The 25,357-nt window shown below is 45.7% G+C and overlaps 1 protein-coding gene across 7 annotated transcripts in view; it reads left to right on the forward strand.

Moving 5' to 3' along the window:
- The window catches only part of LUC7L (LUC7 like), a 40,230-nt gene extending 15,542 nt beyond the window's left edge, over positions 1-24,688 (forward strand). For 3 of the 7 annotated variants that reach the window (XM_005294417.5, XM_065559845.1, XM_065559846.1), the window contains 9 exons: positions 3,583-3,681; positions 5,431-5,541; positions 9,419-9,562; positions 10,084-10,260; positions 11,934-12,022; positions 18,625-18,654; positions 19,695-19,865; positions 21,219-21,280; positions 22,585-24,688. In XM_005294417.5, coding sequence (XP_005294474.1) covers positions 3,583-3,681; positions 5,431-5,541; positions 9,419-9,562; positions 10,084-10,260; positions 11,934-12,022; positions 18,625-18,654; positions 19,695-19,865; positions 21,219-21,246 — 849 coding nt within the window. In that variant the 3' untranslated portion in view covers positions 21,247-21,280; positions 22,585-24,688. Of the gene's footprint in view, positions 1-249; positions 553-3,582; positions 3,682-5,430; positions 5,542-9,418; positions 9,563-10,083; positions 10,261-11,933; positions 12,023-18,624; positions 18,655-19,694; positions 19,866-21,218; positions 21,281-22,584 lie in introns of those variants that run through there. The other 4 variants (XM_005294415.5, XM_005294418.5, XM_065559847.1 and 1 more) reach the window with 3 other exon arrangements.
- Positions 24,689-25,357: the final 669 nt, after the last annotated feature.

The raw sequence follows: 25,357 nt of genomic DNA on the forward strand, positions 1-25,357 counted from the left end.
GCATTGTTTATACCAGACAGAGTAATGATTCCCCCCGCACTTAAGGAGTAGAAAACACACAGGGTCTACACAATAGCATAATTTTCCCGTCGGAAACAGAGCACACATATCCCACGGGAGCCTCAAAATGGTGAATAAGGGGGACTGATTGTTTCAGGGCTGCACTGTCCTCTGGGTTTCTGTGCCTTGGGGAGAGCCAACAGCTTCAGGGGGCACCTACACTGAACACTGTCCCAACATTTTCCACAGGAGTTCGTCCTGGACGATATCTCGCTGCTGAGGGTGACCTGGGAAGCAAGGGAGGGTCTTCTACTGCAATGCCGCTTCCACCCTAGCCCATATGCAGCTTGCTTATGTGCAGCAATGGTCCCCCCACCCCTCGCGGCACAGTGGCGCGGACACGTTAGCCTGGCTGGGACAAGGACCACAGTGGCTCTCCCGATAAACCTGCGCAAGCGCATTGCACACGTTCTGGATGAGACATTTGAGGAGATTACCGAGGCCGATTACCGCTATGTGATAAACCACATCAGTGCACTATTCCGCATCTAGGTATGCATGCCTAACCCTCCTCTCCCAAAGAGCCCGCACCGAAAAAATTCCTTCCCGGAAAAAAAAAAACGCTTACCGGGAACCTGCTCTTCTATTTGTCCTCCACCAAGTACCGGCTACTGCGACTGGCTACCTTCCTCCTGGCTCAAGAAGAGCTCCTGGCTGCATGGCTCCAGGGATTCCGGGGTGTCTCCATCCGGCTCACCACCATCACTCCCGTTTTTTTCCTCCTCCCTCCCCTCCCCCCCCCAGCTCTGAAGTGTCCATGGTGGTGCACGGAGTGGAGGTAGGGTTAACCCCAAGTATCGCATCCAGCTCTTTGTAGAATCGGCAGGTCGCGGGGGGAGCACCCGAGCGGCCGTTTGTGTCGCGGGCTTTGCGGTAGGCACTCCGCAGCTCCTTCACTTTAATCCTGTACTGCAGGGCGTCCTGGTCATGGCCCCTTTCCATCATGTCCTTTGATACCTTCCCGAAAGTATCGTAATTCCTACGGCTGGAGCGCAGCCGGGACTGTACAGCTTCCTCCCCCCAAACACTAATGAGGTCCAGCAACTCGCCATTGCTCCATGCTAGGGCTCGCTTGGCGCGTGGAGGCACGGTCACCTGGAAAGATTCGCTGATAGCACTCCACACCACGCCGGGCTGAGCAAACAGGAAGGGAATTTTTAAAATTCCTGGGGAATGTAAAGGGTCGGTCACATGGTTGGTTACCTGAGGCCAGGCCAGTAGAGTTTGAACTGATGACCAGAGTGGCTAGAACAGGCATTGTGGGATACTGCCGAATAATTCTGGAGGCCATTCACAGTGCATTGGGCGGTCACACTGGCGCCGCAACGCTGCAGCGGAGGCGCAATACTTGCTATTCCTCTCGGAGAGGTGGAGTACATGCAGCGCTGCAACCACGGAGATACAGTGCTGCAAATGCCTTGCCAGTGTGGACGGGGAGTGAGTTACAGCACTGGGGGAGCCTTTACAGCGCTGTAACTCGCAAGCGTAGCCAAGGCTTTAGAGATATTTAGTTTTAATCTTAGCCCTGCTCAACCCCTCTAATCATCTGGGGGTACAGATACATACATACACATCTCTGCAGCATGACTCTGCAAGCTCTGATGGAATTTGTTCTCCACTCTTACATGGGCCTTTGGCTCTGGAGCTCTCCAGGTGGTAAATATACTTTTTTCCATTTAAAAAAAAACAAACCAAGCGCTTGGCAGTAGATGCTGATAAAACACAGGGATGAAACTAGAGGGGTCAGTTGTAAATATTTTAATTAAAATCTTAAAACCCTTTAATTTTTTGATTGATAACGGTGGAAATAGATTTTAAAAATTGGGAGCAGATGGCAGAAGTGATTGGCAAGGGGGCAGTCCTATTTAGTCTCTTGTTAGCAAGGCAGATTAGTTTTAAATCAAAGCGATTTTAAATCACGTATTTTAATTTTTGTGTTTCCACATTTTAGTTATTTTCCTAAAGAAAGGTTGATTCTCATTGGTTGGTAACCATTAACATATGTTGATTGCAACTAAATATAGCCTTTACACTAAATTTGGTGCCTTTTTGGGGGGCGGGGGGGGCTAACCAGGAAGGTACACTATATCTATACATCTTTGTTTAAGCAGTTGTATAACTCAGCTTACATTTATTCTTAGTCTTATTTTTGTACATTATTTGTTATGTTAGAAAATGGGGAATGATGCATTTCTTATTTACTAAACCAATTTTTAACTATTGATTTGTGTCAAACTCTATTTGGATTGAAATTCAAATGCAATTAAAAACACACACAAACAGCATTTCGGGTTTTTAATTGCATAAAACTTCCTTTAAATATGCTGGATACATAAGAAAAGAGTTTATCAAAATATGTTTGGCATTTAAAACTAAGGAAGTATTATCTGTAATTAGTTGAATTGACCTTATTGTTCCTGGTCACCATGTCCTTCAAGATTTTAGAACTAGTAGATCTCACCCTCTCATACCTAGTTTTATTCATCGATTGGAAGAGCTTTCCTGCTTTTTCAACTCCTAGTTGATTTCTTAACTTTGAATAAACTAGTCATTGGCCTGAAGTAGTTGAATAAACTGAAGTGAAGTTGCAGAAAAGGGTACTGTTGTCAAACTGGTTTAGCATTTCAACAAACTCTGGTTCCCAGTGCTTAGCCAGTGATTTTCACCAGTTCAGTAGTTTGACTTTCTTCAAAGCTGGACAGCAAACACGCACTCCTTAATATTATTATTTTTGTTTAATTTACATGATTTTAATAATTATAATAAATTTAGGTCTTAACATAATTTATCAATTTCAAATTTAATTGTAAATAGGTTTATTTTTTTAAATAAACGTGTAATTTAAATTAAAACAAGGGTTTTTTTTAAATTTTTTTATTTAAGTAGTATTTTTAAATTATTTTTATGAATCCTGCTTGCTATTCAGGTCATTCGTATGGGCTTGTGCAAAAGAGTCCACCGCGTTAGTCCAGTGGGAATTCAAATCCATAGCTGCATTAGGCTGACCCTGTGCAAGGTAGCTGTCAATGGAACTCTTAATACTACTCCACAAGTTAGTTGCTAGCAGACATGTAGACATACTGGTCACTGGCCCCATCCTTTCACCTTCAGACTGAGTTACTCTTAACCAGGAAGCAGCACCTGAGTGCTGTGGGGTTATACTGGGTTTCCTTGGACACTTTCTCAGTTACCCCAATGTTAATGCATTTTTCCTGTTGCCCTTTAATATTAGGAGTCAGATAACTAGTTCATTCTACCTGCCTCTGACTGTTGAGTGATATGCTTTGCTTGCATATAGTCAAAATAGTGCTACTTCAGAAGCACCTGGAAGAATAATCCAACCAAACATGTCTCTTGTGGCCACTTCTCATTGGTAAATCAAGAAAGAAAATTGGTTTCTAAATTGCCTTTGCGGGTGTGATACATGAAATGAGCATTTACACAGCTGTCAGCAGTTAAATATCAGTGCTTGTTGCAGCAGTAGAAAGTTCTTACATTGACCTTCTCTTTACTTTCCCATAGCGCATGGACCTGGGAGAATGTACAAAGATCCATGACTTGGCGCTGAGAGCAGATTATGAGATTGCAAGTAAAGAGAGGGACCTATTTTTTGAGCTGGATGTAAGTATTGTGATTTTTAGTTATTTGTGTGTAAACAGATCAGTATAACTTCTGATATCAGACTGAGCAACAGAGTCCAGCTGACATTTCTGCTAATCTTTCTGTTTACTGTACTGTTTGCTAATTTGTAGTCCCTTTCCCCATGTCTGCCTGATGCTGAATTGAAAAGTTAAAATTAATTATGGCATTTGCAAAACCTAAGAATAAAAACAGTCAGACTGCATTCCTTTCCTGTTCAGAATTGCCACCGCTCTCAGCGAGGCTGGAAATATCATGCTCTGATGGGCTGCGAACAGGGGTGAATTCTAACATTAGAAACCTGCTCTGTGTAATTGTACCTTTGCCAGCCTGTGCTTCCGCATTGATTTTGTGCATTGGAACTGCTCTTGGGTAAAAGCAATGCTAGCTCTCCCATCCTGGCTGCTCTGGCGTATCTGTGTGCACCAGTTGTCCATGTAGTGGTGTTTCAGTGCACCACATCCGCCATCTAGGTGTGAATCCCCTGCTAGGTCTCAGAATGTAGAGACTTTGTCAAGTTACAGCCAGATCAGAAGCTCTTCAGAGCAGTCTTCATTCTCTTTGCTCACATCTATGTTCAAACTAAGGTGTAATGACCCTGCTGTAGTTACTTACCTGGGAAAGGTGGGGAGGGGGACAGGGGTCAGTGAAATTCCGTTCCCTAAGCAGACAAGCAGCTGTTGTCTGAGTTTGCCTCATCTCGGTGTCCAAGAGTCAGTCATTTGATTCTGTCGTTCCCTGCCCTAATTTCATTTCTATTGAAATAACAGAACCCAAAGCTCTTCCTACTGACTGTTTTCTATCTCCTGCTCCTTTATTAGCTCAGTATTTTTCTAGCTAAACCTGTACATTTGTCTTCTCAACTGTCTCATGAATTACTGGCACCCTGCCATTCCCCTTCCCCCCCTTTATGAGATCACTGATATCCTAGTCTCCTAGTTACCTTTATTTTCGCATCCTACCTCTCTTCCCTCACACTAAGGCTATAGCTATACTACAGAGCTTACAGCTGTGCATTCAGCTGCACCAATGCAGCACTTCTAGTGCAGATGCTCTAAGCCGACAGGAGAGAGCTCTCCCGTGGTGGCTATGTCGGCAGAAGAAGCTGTCCCACCGTCATAGCACTGTCCACACTGACGCTTAGGCCGGCATAATTTACATCGCTCAGGGGGTGGGGAGGTGGCGGCTTATTCACACCCTTGAGCGACGTATGTTATACCACAGGTAAGTGGCAGTGTGTACATAGCCTAAGGAAACACTGTATCCTGGCCCCTTAGAGGAGTAAACGACACTGAGTTAAAAAAAAATATATATATACACACACACACACACGGGGGGCAGGGAGGGTGTTAGGGCTGAGCACAGCCTCCTTTGTGGGGTAGAGCTCAAATCCCAGCTGTATCACTGCTTCAAAAGACTAACAGATGAAGGGAAAAAGACAGGCTGATCTCCACCATCCATTTACAAGTGTGTGTTCCCCATAGTGGGTGCTGCTAGCATGAAGAATATAGGAATTGCTGTACTGGATCAGGTCAGTGGGCCTTCTGATCCCAGTTTGACAATGTTGCCCTACATCCACTGAGGTAAAAAAGGAAAGCTGTGTGGTGGGTTGTGATCTGTGAAGGAATCCTCCTGGTTGGCTCTCAGTAGCGAGAGAGCCAGAGCCCAGAAAATGCTGCTTGTATAGCAAAAAGCATCCATAGCTACAGTTCTTGGTTTGAACACACACAGGCTATGGATCACCTGGAGTCCTTTATCGCAGAGTGTGACCGGAGAACTGAGCTGGCTAAGAAACGCCTGGCTGAAACTCAGGAGGAGATCAGTGCTGAAGTATCTGCAAAGGTATCACTCTTCAGTTCAACACTTGTTCTGAGGGCCTGTGTGCACTGTTATGACTAGGGCTATCTATGTTAAAATGTGATTTCTAAAACAGGAGACCTAAGTTACTTCTAAGCTGCGCGGCTGCACAGCAGGCTATCAAGGGCCATGCAGGCAGAGAGAGATGCCTGTCCCTGGTCCCAGCCCTAGAGCTGCCCCAGGGCTGGAGGGAGTCCTCTCTCTCCATAGCCCGGGGCAGCCTGCACCCCAAGCCCCTCATCCCCAGCCCCATGCCAGAGCTCTGAGTCCCTTCCCGCTCGCCTGACCCCCCCATCCCTGGCCTCACCCCAGAGCCTGCACCCCCAGCCAGAGCCCTCGTCCCGCAACCCTCTTCCCCAGCCCTGAGCCCCCTCCCACACTCTGAACCCCTCGGCCACACCTCCGCTACACATCACCTCCATACTGGTGCACATAACAAAATTCTTTCCACACATGGACGTAAAAAATTAGAAGGAACATTGCAGGAGACTGCAAACTAGTAATATTACCAAAATGTGGCTTTGGCCCTTCTGCCGTCGTGGGGTTTTTTCTTACCTGCACGGACAAGAAAACCGTGTTGGGATCGAGACGAAGACAAAAACACGCTGCTTTAACCTGTTTCTAACCTTTTTCCCTTCCACTCACAGAAAACTGTTATGTTGTGTTTGGGCCACTGTCCTGTCTTGCAGCCATTTAAAGAGTTACTAGTGCTGAGTGGTCAGGGCTGCCTGCCTCTTGTCTGGGCTCACTGACCTGGCTTCTGGCCTTGGCAACTTCGCCCAACTTAGTTTTTCTGCTTGAAGCGTTTTTCTCTTCTCTTGTGCTGTTCAATGGTGATCTCTTTAGTATTCCCAATCCTCATAGTTGGGGGTGCCCTTAGGTTCTGAAGCTCTGAGTTTGCTCATTGTGTCTCCTGCTCTTTGGGATGTTGCTGTGAAGTCTTGGCTGACTAAGGAGGTGTCTCCTGATTGAATGTTGCATTGCACAAAGAGTAAATATTCCTGTACCCTGCACTAGTGGCAATTTAAACAGTGATTTCTTACCACCAAATCCATGTTGGAAGATCCCTGTTTTCTCATTCATCATATGGTTCCTAGTGACACTTCCTGCGACCATTCGCTTCCCCATGCCCCTCGTGAGACAGGAGACCCTTATGCACGTGCGCACACTCACATACCCAGCCCTCTCTCCCACCCCTCTGGCATGGAATTTGTATAGTGTGTGTTTTGCTGCTTGGTCTCTTTTGTAGCCCAGGTGGGTGTCTCCTCATCCTTTTTCCCTTCAAGGTGAGTGCAGGGGCTTTCTCCCCGCTTAAGGGTGTGTGCGTGCTGGAGGGGGGAAATGGTTCACTCCTTCCAAAATTGAAAATACCCACATTGCTAATGACTACAGGGCAAAGAAAGTTACCCAGGGATGCACAGGGATGCCCCAGAATGGAACAGGTCTCATTCAAAAGACTGAATTCAATAGGAGAAACTGTAATAAAGACACACAGCAAGGATAGATGAGGTTAAAAATAACAAGCTATGACCATGCTGTTGGTGGGGGCTTGTGGAGACAGTTTGCTGCAGTGGCTGTGAGCAGCTGTGTCCCTGTTGCCCTCCCTGTGGGGAGAAGAGCAAGAGTTTAAAGAAGAGAAGTGGGTATGGGGGAGAACCCTTCAGACTTGCTTGTACGGTTCCAAAAGAGGGGTAGCAAAACAGCCATATGTGTGGGGATCAGTTGTGGAACTGTGTGATGTCATACATTTAGCATACACTTTTGGCTGTCTTGCTGTCCATGTCCAGGATTGCTTCCACCTTTCCACATCTCTGAGCAGCTTCCAAGAGCTACTCTTGTTAAACCAACCTGCCAGATAAATGTTACTTTCTTGCCCCAAATACCAAAATCCCCCTGAAATAGGCCCTGGCCTGAGGCCCCTGGTAAGGGAATGTTCAGTCCTGCACCAGTGACAGGTTTATATCCTGTCTAGTGACCCTGCAGGGCTGGGAGAGGAAACTCTCGTCTGTCTCTTAAGAATGCTGTAGCTCATCCTGAAGTTGTGGGTTTGATACAGGAATCACTGGGTGACGTTCTCTGGCTTGTGCTATGTAGAACGTCAGACTGTTTGATCAGAATGGTCCTTTCTATCCTTAGTCTATGAATGCAGAACAGGGATGTTCCTATCTTTCACTTGGGCTATACAACATCTGCTTCCAGCCCTGGAAAGTCATGAGATTATCAGACCCTAAAATCTTCACATTTTAAAATCATTTTTGAGGTTTCTGTGGCTTCCTCTGAGCCCTGTCAGTTTGACTGAAGGTAACTGAAGCACTTGGCTTTATAAGTAGGGGATGCAAATATTAGTGTTTTAGTATGCTGGGAATATTTTATCTCCACCTTTTCCTGTAACCCCCAAGCAAATACAGAATGCCTGGGGGGGTGGGATGGCTGAGAAGTGCTCTAAGTGACCTGCATAACTTGCTTGTGGCTTTGCTACTAGTGAGTAATGCATTAAAGTCATGCTGATCAACCCTATATACCAAACCATCATGCATCTAATATGCAATGTATAAATATTAATGCTGTATTTTAACAAAGCAGGAGACCATTATCCTGTCATCCGTCCCCTCCCCGAGCCTGAGGAATTCAGGCTGCAGATGCCTTGGAATCTTGGTCTGCCAGTGACTTCCCAAGTACCAGCAAAGGTCCGAAAGAACCATCCCCATTAACTAACCTGATTTTTTTATTATTCCTCCCCACACCCTTTGTGGTAGTAGGGAGGACATTTGCTGTGGTAGAAAAACTTGGAGGTCAGTAGCCCATATTCCTTGAGCTCTTCAGCTCAAATCCAGTGCTACTTAAAATTGTAACCAGCCAATTATTCTCCCTCTTGGAATTTTACAAGCAAATGTAGGACTTGATTGAAAATTTTCTGTAGTTCACTGTAGATATTGATAGATCATCTTTAGCTGGGGCAAAGATTAAAATAATAAGGATGCTGCCTGCAGCTACTGCTTTTGCCTAGTGAGTTCTCTAAAGCATTCTGTCTCTGAGGGTGTCCATCTTGAAACATTGTGGCTTTCCTAATAGGTTGAAAATAGGTGTCAGCTCCAATGAAGCTAGAACACCATAGAGGCAAACCAGTGTTAACAGCGTTTGAATAGTTACAGTTTAATTTGAAATACAGGTGGTTCCTGTGGAAATGGTGAGCTCTCTCTCTCATATACACATCAGTAGTGAAAGGGTGATTAATCTGAATAGGTGGTGTGTATCGTACTGGAGCGTGACCTGGGACTTCATTCTTAAAGTAAAGTTTCTGCCATCTGGTACTATCCTGTTAGCTGGCCTGCATGAATACCGAGGCAGAGGATAATGTAAGCCTGCCTGATGCTAGAAGTATGAGGTGCATTTAAACCAGTTCCAGGTTAAGTTATAATTAATGCAAGGCTGGTTCAGGGACCTGGATGTTGGGCCCTTTCCTGTGTAATTATTTATTCCATCCCATTTGTTAAAACTTCAGGTGGGGGTGTTAGCAAATGCTAGGGAGGGACTCTCCCAAGGGAGCTGTCATCCATGCAGCGGGGGAGTGGGCCTGAAGGAAATTCCAGTCATCGTTAAAAGATCCTGGTAATGGTGGGAGGCAGGCAGGAACAACAAGGGATAGAAATTGGGATCTGGAGGGAAAGGACAGTTTTCTCCCCTCTCTGTGGGGGCACTGCAGGCCACTGGAACCAGCCCTGGGGTCATGGTGGCAGTGGAATGGTTTATTGTAGGCCCCTGTGTATCTGTAGCTATAAATGCAAGTGAAGGATTCATTATCTGCAAATCCCACAAGCTTTACAGGTTCTTTGTCTTATTAAAAGCAAACTCCTCTCTTTAGGCAGAAAAAGTTCATGAGCTGAATGAAGACATAGGAAAACTGCTTGCTAAAGCTGAGCAGCTGGGAGCTGAAGGAAATGTGGATGAATCCCAAAAGATCCTGATGGAAGTGGAGAAGGTCCGAGCAAAGAAGAAAGAAGCAGAGGTTTGCCAATATCAACACTTACTGTGTTCCCATGTTTTATGTAATGATGAACTGAATTAGTAAACAGAGCACATAGCACCCAGCTGGGCAGCCTCCCCTCTCCATCTGCACAGTGAGCTAGCAAGTGATTGGTCTCAAAGAATGAAAGAAGATGCAATGTTCTCTATAAGCTTTCATCCATCTAACAATGCCTGCTGCAGGGTTTCTTTCTTTGAAGCAGCTGGTACTAGACATGATCAGAGAGCAGATACTGGGCTAGATGGACCATTAGTCTGATCCAGTCTGGCAGTTCCTGGGTTCTTATTAGCAGGTGCTTTTTAGGTCTTTTTTTTAAAGCAGGAGGTTGCACAGTAATAGTAATTTCTTGCACAGATTTTACTGAAGTGTTAGAAGTGGTTCAAATGTTGAGAATGAGATTCCTGTTTAAATTTAAAACACTCCAAGCTCTCTGAGGGTTGCATGTGTCCTGTGTGTGTTATGGTGGTTTCCCCTGGTTTTGAGCTGTCTCTGCCTCTCCGCAGGAAGAATACCGCAATTCCATGCCCGCATCCAGTTTCCAGCAGCAGAAGCTGCGCGTCTGTGAGGTCTGCTCAGCGTACCTTGGTCTCCATGACAACGACCGGCGTCTGGCTGATCACTTTGGAGGCAAATTACACTTGGGTTTCATTCAGATCCGTGAAAAATTGGACCAGTTGAGGGTAATCAGTTATATTTTAAACCCCATTCCTCCACCTTGGCCAGCAGTGGCCCGACAGCTCTCCAGTGAATACTTAGTTATTTAATTTGTTTTGTAACCTGCTGTTTTTGGCTTGTATGGAAACTCTACACAGTCTTTGTTCTGAAACACTCTGAATTCAAGATCGATGAAACTCCAAGTGGAGGTTTGCCTAACCTCACGTCTGCTTCAGCCCTGTAATGTCTACGTAACTGAAATTGTACCTATAGAGGAACAGGGCAAAGAATTACACTAGAGGGGCTTCCTCCTTACATAAATGGGGCTCTTGGTATAGTCTGAATTGGAGTCCAAAGGACTGCGCCACAATTTGCAGTGGGAAGTCTGTCATTTGTTTTAAAAATTATACATATATTTTTTGGTTTTTAGCATTTTATAAAACACTCAGACATACTGGTGAGATGCTGTAGCAATGCAAAGTGTGTTTACAGAGTGCAGACAATGAAGGTCTAAGTGAAGCAGAAGCTGAAGTATTGATAATGGAAGGATTTTAAAAACATGAACTTTAAGTGAAGTTGGATGCACAGACAGTAGCTTGGCTCATGTGAATGGTAGAACTGACACTTAGCCAAGTCAGTCACTTCACAAACCTTACAAGTGAACTGGTGCTTTCTGCTTGCTCAGATCAGGGTTCTCCATTCTGTGATGTGATTGAGTATTTGTATTACAATGAGGCCTAGAGGCGCTAACCAAAATCAGGATCCCCTTGTGCTCGGTGCTTTACATACAAACAGTGAGAGACAATCCCTGCCCCAAAGGGCCTACAGCCTAAACAGCTAATGCTAAAGCTAACAGCCACAGGCACCCAGAGCTGTGTTCCTTGCACTGGTATATGTTTGTGATGCTTTCAACGGATTTAGGGGAAAACACAGGACTTTGAATAGGGGTGTTGGCAGGCAAGTAAGCAACTGCTTTTCAGGTGTTAAATAATCTGTAACAAAGTCTGTACCATCCATGTTCTGTTCCCCAGCCTTCTGTCTCGTCTCATAAGCAGTTCTTTATAGCCTCACATCCAGCATAAACAGGATGACATGGGTAATTATAGGCCTGTTAGTCTGATATCGATCCTGGGCAAGGTAATAGATACTGGACTCGATTAATAAAGAATTAGAGGACGGTAATATGATTAATGCCAATCAGCATGGGTTTATGGAAATTAGATCCTGTCTGACTAACTTGATGTCTTTTTATGAGATTTACAGGTTTGTTTGATAAAGGTACTAGTGTTGCTGTAATAATATACTGCGACTTCTGTACGTTATTTGACATGATGCTGCACAACACTTTTTGATTAAAAAGCTCAAGTGATAAAAAATTAACATGGCGCACATCAAATTGATTAAAAGCTGGCTAGCTGATAGGTTTCAAAGTGAAATTGTAAATGAGGACTATGGGGATTGTCTATGGCCTGTGTTACTCAGGAGGTCAGACAAGGTGATCGCAATGGTCCCTTCTGGCCTTGGAATCTGAATCCCTTTCAAGCCAATAAAGAGATGACATGACGTGTTGGAAAAGGCAAATGTTGCACAAATCTATTGAATTACTGCATTTTGCCTCCAACTGCAAGGTCTTCCCGCTGTCTTAGTTTACTCCCTTGTTGTGTGTCTAACGCAGCATGTGAATTCTTTTTCAACTTAGAAAATGGTGGCAGAAAAACAGGAGAAAAGAAACCAAGATCGTCTGAGGCGGAGAGAAGAGAGAGAAAGAGAAGAGAGAATGGGCAGACGGTGAGTGAAAGCAAGTGAGCCCCTCTTCAGGGATGGGCTGTAAAAGAGTGCAGCTCTCATATTTGTGGCTGTTACAAGAACCCTGAAAATGACAGATGGATCCTTTCCAAAATAATGCTGTCATTAAGGGCTAAGAGAGATCTGCTGTGGCATAGGCAATGGGGGCTAACCATGACTAAGCAGGTGAGCCTTGTGTCAGGTTCATTCCTGGCACTGTTGTTGTCCCTGTGTAAGCTCCTAGGAGTGCACTTGATTAAGAAAAAAAAGCACCTGTAAGAGGTTTGTGCCGGGGCTTGACCCTCCTGGGCAGGAGGGGAGCCACACTGACTCACCACTGGTGGAACAACAACCAGTTAGTTCAGGGGCTCAGGTCCTCTGGTGCAGGGGCTGAGCAACAATGCAACGAGTAGTTCGGAGGCCCAGGCCCTGGATCAGAGTGGGGCACAAACAGTCACAGCTCAGGCCCTTTGGGGCAGGGGCTGAGCAAACAACAGTTAGTTCAGGGCTCAGGCCCTCTGGTGCAGGGGCTGAGCAACACTCAGGGAACTCAGACCCTCGGGTACAGGGGCTGAGCAAACAATCAGGGAGGCCCAGGCCCTGGATCAGGGCGGGGCACAAACAGTCACAGCTCAGGCCCTCTGGTGCAGGGGCTGAGCAAACAGTTGGGTAGGCCCAGGTTCCTACACCTGAGCGTTGGGTGAGGGGGAAACCTGCCACCCAAGAGTGGGGTGGCAGGGGGGGACGCAGGCCCACCCACTCCACTGCGTCCCAGCCCGGGGCCCTAGCAGCGGCTCGTGTTGCTGCTGGTCAGTGGGGTGTCCTGACCGAAACACACTAAATCATAGAATATCAGGGTTGGAAGGGACCTCAAGAGGTCATCTAGTCCAACCCCCTGCTCAAAGCAGGACCAATTCCCAACTAAATCATCCCAGCCAGGGCTTTGTCAAGCCGGGACTTAAAAACCTCCAAGGAAGGAGACTCCACCACCTCCCTAGGTAACGCATTCCAGTGTTTCACCACCCTCCTAGTGAAATAGTTTCTCCTAATATCCAACTTGGACCTCCCCCACTGCAACTTGAGACCATTGCTCCTTGTTCTGTCATCTGCCACCACTAAGAACAGCCGAGCTCCATCCTCTTTGGAACCCCCCTTCAGGTAGTTGAAGGCTGTTATCAAATCCCCCCCTCATTCTTCTCTTCTGGAGACTAAACAATCCCAGTTCCCTCAGCCTCTCCTCATAAGTCATGTGCTCCAGACCCCTAATCATTTTTGTTGCCCTCCGTTGGACTCTTTCCAATTTTTCCACATCCTTCTTGTAGTGTGGGGCCCAAAACTGGACACAGTATTCCAGATGAGGCCTCACCAATGTCGAATAAAGGGGAACGATCACGTTCCTCGATCTGCTGGCAATGCCCCTACTTATACAGCCCAAAATGCCGTTAGCCTTCTTGGCAACAAGAGCACACTGTTGACTCATATCCAGCTTCTCGTCCACTGTGACCCCTAGATCCTTTTCTGCAGAACTGCTACCTAGCCATTCGGTCCCTAGTCTGTAGCAGTGCAGGGGATTCTTCCGTCCTAAGTGCAGGACTCTGCACTTGTCCTTGTTGAACCTCATCAGGTTTTTTTTGGCCCAATCCTCTAATTTGTCTAGGTCCCTCTGTATCCGATCCCTATCCTCTAGTGTATCTACCACGCCTCCTAGTTTAGTGTCATCTGCAAACTTGCTGAGAGTGCAGTCCACACCATCCTCCAGATCATTAATAAAGATATTAAACAAAACCAGCCCCAGGACCGACCCTTGGGGCACTCCGCTTGAAACCGGCTGCCAACTAGACATGGAGCCATTGATCACTACTCGTTGAGCCCGACGATCTAGCCAGCTTTCTATCCACCTTACAGTCCATTCATCCAGCCCATACTTCTTTAACTTGGCGGCAAGAATACTGTGGAAGACCATATCAGAAGCTTTGCTAAAGTCAAGAAATAACACATCCACTGCTTTCCCCTTATCCACAGAGCCAGTTATCTCGTCATAGAAGGCAATTAGGTTAGTCAGGCACGACTTCCCCTTCGTGAATCCATGCTGACTGTTCCTGATCACTTTCCTCTCCTCTAAATGTTTCATAATTGATTCCTTGAGGACCTGCTCCATGATTTTTCCAGGGACTGAGGTGAGGCTGACTGGCCTGTAGTTCCCCGGATCCTCCTCCTCCCCTTTTTTAAAGATGGGCACTACATTAGCCTTTTTCCAGTCATCTGGGACCTCCCCCGATCGCCATGAGTTTTCAAAAATAATGGCTAATGGCTCTGCAATCTCACCCGCCAACTCCTTTAGCACCCTCGGATGCAGCACATCCGGCCCCATGGACTTGTGCACGTCCAGTTTTTCTAAATAGTCCCAAACCACTTCTTTCTCCACAGAGGGCTGGTCACCTTCTCCCCATACGGTACTGCCCAGTGCAGCAATCTGGGAGCTGACCTTGTTCGTGAAGACAGAGGCAAAAAAATCATTGAGTACATTAGCTTTTTCCACATCCTCGGTCACTAGGTTGCCTCCCTCATTCAGTAAGGGGCCCACTGACATCGGCTCACATGCGTCTGCAGCCTGACCGGGGTCGGCTACCCCCGGGCTACTTCCTGGTTCCCCCTCAGGGCCTACCTCGTTGGTGCCGCCGGGTCCAGGCCAGGCCACCAGCATCGGTTCCTCCCGCCCGGGGCTTGGGGGCAGGTCCGGCAGCTCCTCGGGGAAATCCGGCTACTGGGGCTCCGGCGGCTCCTCCGGGTAACAACAGGGGCGGAGGGGCTCTGGAGGCTCCTTGCCTTCGTAGTTGGCGCCGGGCAGGTCCGACGGCTCCTCCCAATACCGGGTGCAGGGGGGGCTCCGGCGGCTCCTCCTCGTAGTGGGCTCGGGGGAGCTCCGGCCAGTTAGGGCAACGGTCTCGGGTCTCAGCGGGCTCCCAGCGGCACGTCCGCTCCGTGCGGCAGCTGGGCCCTGACCGAGCTCCGGCGGCCAGCCTTTATACTTCCTGTCCTGCTCCTTGACTTCCGGGGGGTGGGAACAGGCGGCGGTGGCTCCGCCCACTCGGGTACCTGCAAGGGTGCTCCCTCTGCTGGGCAAGAGGGGAGCCACACCGACTCACTGCAGCACGATATAGATTTTTTTTTTTTTTTTTTTTTTTGTATCTTCAGCTGCATTGCTGAAAGCTAGAGGCTCCTAGGGACTTTCAGGCATGTGCTGGCTTATCCCCTGCTTAAGAAACCAACTCTGAACACACGGCTTGAACTATGGCCCAGTCTCTATCCTTCTGAAATTACTAAGAAGGTGCTGCTAGATCTGCTCAAATAGCTCCTGCCATGCACTAATTCCATGAACAGACTTCAGGTTAGGACATTGTACTGAAATAGCACCAATCTGTGAGTGAAGATGTCGAGGCAAGGAACAGATGGCAGGCATCTTCACTAATTAAGAGTGAAGACCAAAGGTCCATCTAGCCCAGTATCCTGTCTTCCAACACTGGCCAATGCCAGATGCCTCAGAGGAAATGAATAGAACAGGTAATCATCAAGTGATCCATCCCCTGTTGCCTATTCCCAGCTTCTGGCAAACAGAGGCTAGGGACACCATCTCTGCCCATCCTGGCTAATAGCCATTGATGGAGCTATCCTCCATGAACTTATCTAGTTCTTTTTTGAACCCTGTTACAGTCTTGGCCTTCACAACATCCTCTGGCAAAGAGTTCCACAGGTTGACTGTGTGCTGTGTGAAAAAATACTTCCTTTTGCTTGTTTTAAACCTGCTGCCTACTAATTTCATTTGGTGACCCCTAGTTCTTGTGTTATGAGGAGTAAATAACACTTCCTTATTTACTTTCTCCACACCAGTCATGATTTTATAGATTTCTATCGTACCCCACTTAGTCGTCTCTTTTCCAAGCTGAAAAGTCCCAGTCTTATTAATCTCTCCTTATATGGCAGACGTTCCATACCCCTAATCATTTTTGTTGCCCTTTTCTGAACCTTTTCCAATATATCTTTTTTTGAAATGGGGTTGACCACATCTGCATGCAGTATTTAAGATGTGGGCATACCATGGATTTATATAGAGGCAATATTATATTTTGTTGTCTTATCTATCCCTTTCTTCAGCAGCCTTTCATACCTTACCAGTGAGGTGCTTTTGACTTACCTTTGGGACACAGCAGGAGTGCCAGGAATCTTCCTGCTATGGTTCTGCTCATTTCTGTTTGAGAAATCCCAGAGGGTGTTTGCTCTTCTTGGTGGCTTTCAGCTGTGGGTGGTTCTTGTTGCCTCTTGTTCAATGTGGATGTAAATACCCTAGGGGAGAGCGAGACAACGTGAGCTATTATGTTTGTATGCTGGTGACCCAGAAAGAACTCTCTTCCTGCTTCCTCCAGTATGACTGACAGACAAGGATATTGCATAGAAACCAGCTGGCTTAAGCTCAGCCTGGACATGATCGTGCCTATTCGCAGGGGGCAGCCTCTGGGGGAACTGGCAGCATCTGAGTGCCCCATCAGTTGGCAGCGTCTCCCCATTCATTGTGAAAATGATCCATAGTCTCAGGGCATTACTGTGTACATCTCTGCAACGAGACCCCCAACATGGTGTCCAGAAAATCCTTTTGTTGCCTTTGGATGGCCAAAAACTGAGCTCTCCGCTCTCAAAGACCTTGCTTCTAGCGTCCTGCTTTGTTGGCATCTAGGAAATGCTGCTGCAATGTGCTTTACCTTGGACTGATCAGAGGGGTTGCTCCGCAGGCACTGATGTGGCTGGCAGATGAGGTCACTGTGCTGGCTGCCAGGAATACACCCACAAAAATGCAAGGTTCCTAAAAATGAAGCCCTAAATGGCTTACGGTCCAGCTGCCTCCTGCCTCCTGGTAGCCTCTCTCTGACCCACCTCAGGGCCATAACATGCCTGGATGCTGTCATATGTCTATCTAAAGGAGAGTCCTCTCCATGGTAGCCTCTCAAGTGTGGAGCTCGTTTCTGCCAGAAACTCACCAAACCTGACCTGGCTGCCTTGAGAAAATACTCAAGAGTTTCTTTGGTCAGACTGTCCCACAATGCTGGCTCACTTCCCCCAGAGGCTGCCTCCTCTCAGCTCCTCCTTACTTCCTTCCTTCCAAAAGCCTGGTTCCTGAGGGTCAGGAGAGAGACGCAGGTTAATGGCTCTTTAGGTGTGGGATTGGTGGTGTGCTAGCTATTAGTGTTGGATCCCATGCCAGACCTGGCTGAGCATGATGCTTCTGGACATACACAACGCTATACATGCTAAGAGCTTAAAGTGTTGGCCTAGAACCTCACTTGGTACCTGCAGGCTTCCCATATGGCTTTGCCTGAGCAAATACCACAGCCCTTCTTCAGCCTATGACCCATACAGAGCATACATTCCCACCCCTCTGAAAGTTCAGGCCTCTTCCGGAGAGTCAGATAGTGGTCAATGCTTTTGAAGGGAACATTATCTTCCTAAAGCTGTCAAATTCCATACCTGTTACAGTGTGACATTTTTATTTGAAGATACAGTAGGGAACACCAAAAATGATCTCAAATGTCGCTTGTCTATAGGAAGGCTCTGCTGTTCTATTTGTCAAGTTGAGTTACATCACGGGAGTAAGACAACATTGATTTAACTTCTTTCTCGTGTATCAGCTGTACCTTAAGCCCAGCTTGTCAGCATGTGCTAAATCTGTCTAGCTCCAAGTTCAGTTCCAACCTTGTTACTGTTCTGTTAGCAGAATTCCCTTTTTATTTTCCAGTGCTATAATTAACTAATAACTTTCCTTGTGGCTAAGTCATGATACATACTGACTTCATTCAGTAAATGCACCCTCTCACTAAAGTCCCTTCCTTAGTATGGGGTTCTGGCCTCTTAGCCAGGTGTTGTTTGTTTAATAATGTCCATTTAAAACAAGACTTCACCCTCCACTCAACATTTTTCATGTAATTTTCTGTTAATGGATGTGTGCGAGGTTAAACTGCCAGAAGGGAGTTATTGCAAAATTAAAGGTTGAACATGCGACCTTAAGTCTGAGCTATTGCACAATTCCTTATGATAACTTTAAAATTCATGGCCTCAAGAAATCTCAGCTACATGTGTCTAAGGCAGTGGCTTTCAGTCTGCGGACCCCAGGTTCAAAACCACTGTTCTATAGTAATGACAAGCTTATAGACATAGTCTGCAGACTCTCAGGTCCACGGACCACAGGTTGAAAACGACTGGTCAAAGGTGGTAAACAAATGATGAGATGTTAATACTGTACATAACAGAGGGCAGTGTGCATACTTAACACTACAGCGAATGGGTGGGTGTTGGTTTTGCATTTAATTATTGTTACATGGAGCACCCAAAACCAAGTTGGACCAATGCAGTTTTTTGGAGTTGAATAAGCCATTGATGTACATCTGATTTCCACTATGCTGTTGGCCCCAGTTGAGGGGCCAAGTTACTCAGTGTGCTGCAGTGTCCTGGAGAACAGCGATGTTATAGAATGGGAGATCTTATGAAAACCCATAGTGACGTCATGAATTTTCTCTTTGTTGTTCACTCTCTGAAATAAACTTTGCTCTTCTTTCTAGGTCTGGCTCCAAAAATAGAGATCGCAGAAGGTGAGTATGTAAATCTTACGAAGGCTTATTCAATACAGCATGTGCATGTGCTTGTTCCTGCCTAGTTTAATTGTGTTTGGTTCCTGGATATGGTAATCAGAAGCCTAGTAATACTTTCAATAGCTGCTGTGATTTCCCAGACCCACCTGTTGCCCTTGTTGAATGAAAATGGAACTGCCACAAGTGCACTTTCAGGACCCTACACTTCCCTAGTCTCTAAAAGTGATCTGTGTGGACAGAGGAATGCAGTAACTTGAGAGAGAAGTGCCGACTACTCCAGACATCCAGGCACTGGGCACATTAACTCCAGCATTTAAACAAGTGAATATGCTGGATGCCTGTTTGCAGTAGAATGTCTGTATCGTTTATGTGCACAGAGCTTTGGAGTCCCTGAATGGAATGTGCTTTGTAAGTACAAAGTTGTTGGGATTCCGGCAACTGTAGATGGATGCCAGATGTCCCTGGCACATCAGTACAATGGCATTCTGTGCCAGGAACAACTTCGTGATTGTTTAACTTTTCTCCCCACTTCCTTACAAATATATTGTCACCCTTTGTTGCTTGTTTTAGGACAGATTGAAATGAGTTTACTTTTTAAAGTGCAGCATTTTCATAGGAAAGAGTTCATTTGCAGTCCTTCTAAAGATCTTGCATGGCACTTCCCATAGCCATTTATTCCTCAGCTTCTCCTCCTTTAATGTGTGGTCCCATTTCTGACTGCTGCACTGTAGCTGTGCGCTATATCAGCATGTGTTTGAATGGACGTTGAGGTTAGGAACTTGTCAGCTGGTTTCCCGTTTGGAATTTACCAGCTTTGGGTTCTTGTTGATTGCCCTCCGTCCCAGGATGGTGTGTGCTCCCTGGGCTGGGTTGCCTTCTGCGTTAGGACGGATGTATAGTGAAGCACAACTGAAGTTGGTTGCTGCTGTCTCTTCAGATGCAGTGTTACTCTGGAATGCCCCTGTCTTGACTGTGTTGGCAGGGAGGTGTCTCACGTGTACAGAACCTTGGGGTTTGAAACTGCTTGTGTGTTCTCTCAGATCACGATCTCGGGACAGGAGACGAAGGCGCTCACGATCCGCTTCCCGCGAGAAACGGAAGTCCCGCTCCAGGTCCCGAGAGCGAGACAGACACAGACGCCATCGGAGCCGCTCACGCAGCCACAGCAGAGGTCACCGCCGGGGTTCCAGAGACAGGAGTTCAAAACACAAGTATGTACTCCCCTTCACACAGCACCACCAGCTGGGGGAGCCCTTCTGTGGGAGTCCTTGATGTTGTGAATGGCCTTCCACCCAGGGGGAGTGGGGCTAACCTTAAAGTTAGGAACTAAAGCATGTAGGACAGTGGTTTTCAACCCTTTTTTCATTTGCAGACCCCTAAAAAATTTCAAATGGAGGTGTGGACCCCTTTGGAAATCTTAGACATAGTCTGTGGACCCTCAGTTTGAAAACCACTGTTCTATAAGAACTGTGACTAACCCCCAAGCCTGTGACGTTCTTCCCCATGGTCATCTGCAGATGATGGTGCCAGGGAGCAAGTTGAGGCATGACTGGTGTAATAGAGATGTGTGTCTAGAGGAGAACCTTTGCTTTTCTTTTTGAATCACAACATGAGGGCCCGCTGTTAGGGAAACCTTTCCCTCACTCACGCCTCTATAGAAAAAGGCCAAAGAGCCTGTTGGGGCAAATCTGGAACTTCCCTCTTAGCCTGCTAAAAGCAAAGTACAAAAGAGATGTTGGGCATCAGCATGGCATGGGCTGTCTACTGTTTGCACAGCTGCCTCTTGGTATGGTTCTATATCATCTCAGCATTTAAGGGGGTCTCAGACACATGTTCTTTTCTGGTGGGTTGTCATTGGGAAAGGGGTATATTGTTTGCTGGAGCCTGGACTACATCTTGATCGGTCTCTGGCATGTTCTGGCAGGAAGGATGGATGGTTCTCTAGGAATTCCCATGTTTTGGGAGGGCAAGGGGACTGCAGGAGTTATGGCATTTCCCCTTTACTCCTCTCTTCCCTCAAGGTCCCATATTACAGAAGAGCTTGATGTGTCTCTTCGGGAGCTGGCCCCTAAAATAGTCCCTGGGTTAGTGGAAGGGTGGGAGCAGGCATCTAAGAGTAATATTAAATACTCTGCACCTCAAGGGACGAGCATGCTCCCTTGCAGTACTTGTAAGTCCAAAAGGCAAGGGCCTAAATGCTGATCCTGTGTGTGCATGCATGTCAGCAGGCTTTTTGCTGAAGTCAGCCATAGCATGCTCTAACAGTGCTCTGGACAGCTTTGAGGAAGCTGTGTTTAGTACTGCATCCCCCTTCGTGAACCCACCTGAGTACAATGCAAATGATATACAACACATTATGCACACACGGTGCTTGTGCGACTGCTAGCTCAGGAGCTATGGGGAATAAGAAGGGTTTTTACAGATATGCGAAGGGGGAGGGAAAGAAGCATCAGAGAGAAAGTAGGCCTGTTAATAAATAAGGGGGGGTGAAAATAATGTTGACTCACAAATGGCTGAGATACTAAAGTCCTTTTTTAAATCTGTCTTGAACATGAAAAATAAAGAAAAGAAGTTTGGACAATTAGGAAGTGAGGAAGACCCTGTAATAACTATTGCTAAAGAGCAGGTAAGGGAATACTTCGGAAAACTTCAACATATACAAACTAGCCCCCTTGGATAACATGTGCCCCATAGGAATTGGCTAACAAACTTATTGTTCCAGTGACAGGCATTTCTGAAAACTCATGAACTGGGGAGGTTCCAGAAGATTGGCGAAAAGCCGGTGGCAATCCCATTTTCTAAAAAGAAATTAGTGAGCCTGACAATTACTATTCCATAGCAAAGCAGAGCTCTCCAAACGTCTGGAAACTAATGGAATTATGGGCAAGAGGCACCATTGAGGGGAGGGGCTAAAGAATACACCTTCTCAAACAGGCTAGCTTGTTTTGGGGGCTGAATGACTGACATAGAGATGAAGACAAAATGGTGGCTTTGATATATCTGGGTGTTATGAAAGCATTTGATATAGTGTCTCAACCTTACCTTCCAGAGTAATTGAAGCTTGCATGTAAATAAAACCCTACACCAACCTTTTGTGACTAGAAAGGAAATGTTTCTATATCGTAGGAGCTCTAGAATAAAATGCTTTCCATGCCCTCTGAAGGTACCGGGGGTGTAAGGAACCTGATGGGAATAGCACCTCTTGAAGGGTGTTTGATGACTAGTTGACTCTTAGCATAGGTCGCTACTGGAAGATTGGACTTAAGGAAGCTAGTTTACTTAATTCTGCCCAGGCTGAAGTAGTCAAGCCTTAATTAAAATCCTAGCTATCATATGATAATGTGTGCTAGCAGAGTGGTCCCTGAGTCCAAAATTACAGCTGTTATTTTGAACAGAGGATGCTGGCAAAACTGATAGTTCTCAAGAGGCAAAGTACCAAAAGCCCAGGACTACACAAACATTTGAGCCCAAGGAGGAGAGTCAATTTAATGTAAAGGAGCACTCTAGGCAGGAAGCCACTGTCTCTCAGTATAGCCAAAAGTGCTGTAAGAGAAACAGAAATAGAGCTGAAGTGAAAGGAACTGTGCACACTTCTACTGTTGCTCTGTAGGCAACACCCTAAAGAGTCTCCTGTGTCAAGCTATTTAAGGGGAGAGTGACAAAGCCTACATGTTTCTCTTACCACTGAGAAATGTTCCTTGACTTCCACAAATAGTCACATGATGGTGGCTGTTACACAAAGCTCACCGAGAGACTGTCTGATCTTTCAGTTCACTACAGGGTGACCTGTAGTCCTGACATAGCATTAGCTAAGCATGTGCCTCCTGAGACATACTTTATTTCCTGATAGAAACAACTCTTTGCCATCAAGTGCACATTCATGAATGCTTTTAGATGCAAAATTTTACAGTGGCTTGGTTTGTACTTCAGATCCTCTAGAGACCGATCTTCAAGAGAAAAGTCACGAGACAGAGAGAGGAAAGAGAAGAGCTCTTCTGAAAGACGGCATGAGAGCACAAATGGCAAATCTCGTTCCAAGAGATCGGAAGAGAGAGAAGCTGGCGAGATCTGAACTCAAATGATCTGTATTGCACTGTAAATAGTCTGATAAACATTCTACAAAAAGCCTAAATTTCCCATTTATATTTACTGAACACAACTCATCTTTTGTAGTTTTGAATTTTTATTATTTGGCAGATAGCTGTGAGTTTGTAGAGATACAGAGTTACGTACTGTTTACCAGGATTTTGTTTTAGTAGGAATAAATAAATCTGATGAATTGACTTCAACATAGATCAGTGATTTACATATGTGTTGATTGGCATGACACAAGGAATGCAGCAGTTAGAGCTAGTGCTATGGTTGGAAACGTAACCTGCTGTATCATTTGTAACACTGATACCTTTTTGGAACGTCCACTTGCCCCTTCTCACAATTCGAGTTTGAGATCATCAGTAGCACTGGTGCTACCTAAATTCACATTTTTCCTTTGGTTTGTGCACATCCAGAGGAATTTAAGGTTTTTCTTGCTTTTTTTAAGTGCTTAGCAACTCATTTTCCAGTGTTTGAGAAACATCTCAGTATTCCAGCTAATTTAGGACAAACAAAACTAGCCCCTAATTTCCCTCTTAAACAACTCCAGTTCATCTTCATGACGATGACCAAAGTACCTGGGGCACAATACTGAGATATGCTTGGGCCTATCCCTAGTAATATTTACACATACCTACTATAAAAAGCCTGTGTTCAAGTGAAACACAATATCTGGATTGATCTCTTTGTAACGGAGTTCAGTCATGCTTAATGGAGGTAGCCTTCCAATCAGGGTAGAGCAGAATTGTACTTTGTACATGTGATGGCACCTTGAGGTGTGGCCTCTTAAGACAGAAGGTTGCCTAATAAGGGTGGGCCCTTGGCCTGGTTTCTGTGTATATGAATTTACACTGAACTGGCTTATCTCATTGGTGCTTACAACTGAGGTGAAAGGAACCTGGACTATAACACAGTGTGGGAAGAATCAAATATCTGTAACTAGATTAATTTTAAAATTAGGGAGGAAAAACTTCCTCTGAGTTCACTGTGTCAGCCACAGTGGCGATCACAAGGATCGTGCTATTGTGAGACTTCCCACAGAATAATTTAGCTGAAGCAGTTAGTATGTGCAGAATCATGAACTAAAGTAATGTAACTCCAGCCACTGCTGTCCAGTTTTGACTTCCCAGCCTACTTATTAATTAGGTAAGGCAGGTATCTGAAATTAACACAGTTAAATCTTACCATTTTCCCATAGTGGAAACTTAAGGTATTTGTAAATACTATTGCATTAGTGTGGGCAGTGTGTTGGGGTTTTCCAGCCATTTTTTTTCCTTGCTGAGCCTCTGATAATTCACTTAACTCTTCGATTTCCTTTAATTTGCGGGGGGAGTGGGGGTTTTGTTTGTTTTTTTGCAGAGGTGCAGGAGTTGTCCTTGGTGTGTTAGTCTTCTAGATGCATGTTTAGGTATTGGGGGGAATCTAGTTCCTTTTTGTTTTACAATTAATATTGCATTTTAATTATTGTTTTGTAATCTCTATGTATCGCAATCGGTGAGCTCCTGCTTTTCAGGGCTCTTATTTACAAGGTCATCATTAGAATAAATTAACCTATGATGAGGGAACATCACACAGGTTGGCAGCTGATTGATATGCTGGGCTCAAATCTTGTCTTCAGTTACACCTGCAGCTCCTGTTGAAGCCAGTGGCAGGGGTGTACATGTTGCTGAGAGCAAGGCCTGGCCCAGTGTATTTCCTTTCTAGGAACACAAAGGATCTAATAACAAATAAAACTCTAAAGCTGATCACACAAGTGTAATAGAGTGTTAGAAAGGAACCCACCATGCATTGATTTGTTGTATGTTGCGGTTTATCATGTTGGAGCATTTTGTTCTTTATAGCACCTTTGCTTATGAGGAGTTTTGGTCTAAATATAAAAATGTAAGTAAAATATGCTGTTCTCTTGCCAGTCTTACTCACATTAAAGATTTATGTTTGTGGCTTGGAGTGGTACTCTGGCTTTTGTATACTAGTCTAGTGTCTGCACTCTGCCGATGTTGCACTGACGTAGTCCCTTTAAATGGATCCCAAAGCCATTTACCTGACCAGTAAGTTCTGCGAATTACTGGGTCACTGTCAATTTTGGAAAAATCATTGCATAATCACTCTAGAGACCAGCACCGACAGCAATCCTGCTCCATGTCATGGGGAATGTGATGCCTCTTATGTAAGCAAACCATTGCTGCTTTTATATTTAAATGTTTGGAAAATGGTAAGAGTGAAAACAAGCTGTTGCATAGGAAAAGGTGCAGCTTCCTTTATGGTGCATTTCCAAATGCTGATCTACTGCCACCTCCTGGAGTGAGTGCTCAATGGGTAGAGCCTCTGTTCATTGCAGTTCAGGGCAAGTCGTTATTGCATTGGCCAGAGCTGGCTCCTGTCTCTGTACCTACCTGTTGCTGTCACCCCATCCAAAAGGGCTGTTACTGTGCCTTTCTGCAGCATATGCTGGTCAGTATTATTGTGAATGTTCAGTGCCAATGTATTCACCAAGTGCACCATACTTTACCTATAAATAAAAGGAGGGAACTGTTGGCACTTCAGATGTTTTACTAAGCAAATGAAGTAATGCTGATACTTTTCCTTACTAACTAGTTTGGCATGTGTATAT

This window comes from Chrysemys picta, chromosome 10 (assembly GCF_011386835.1).
Source record: "Chrysemys picta bellii isolate R12L10 chromosome 10, ASM1138683v2, whole genome shotgun sequence".
Lineage (NCBI taxonomy): Eukaryota > Metazoa > Chordata > Testudines > Emydidae > Chrysemys > Chrysemys picta.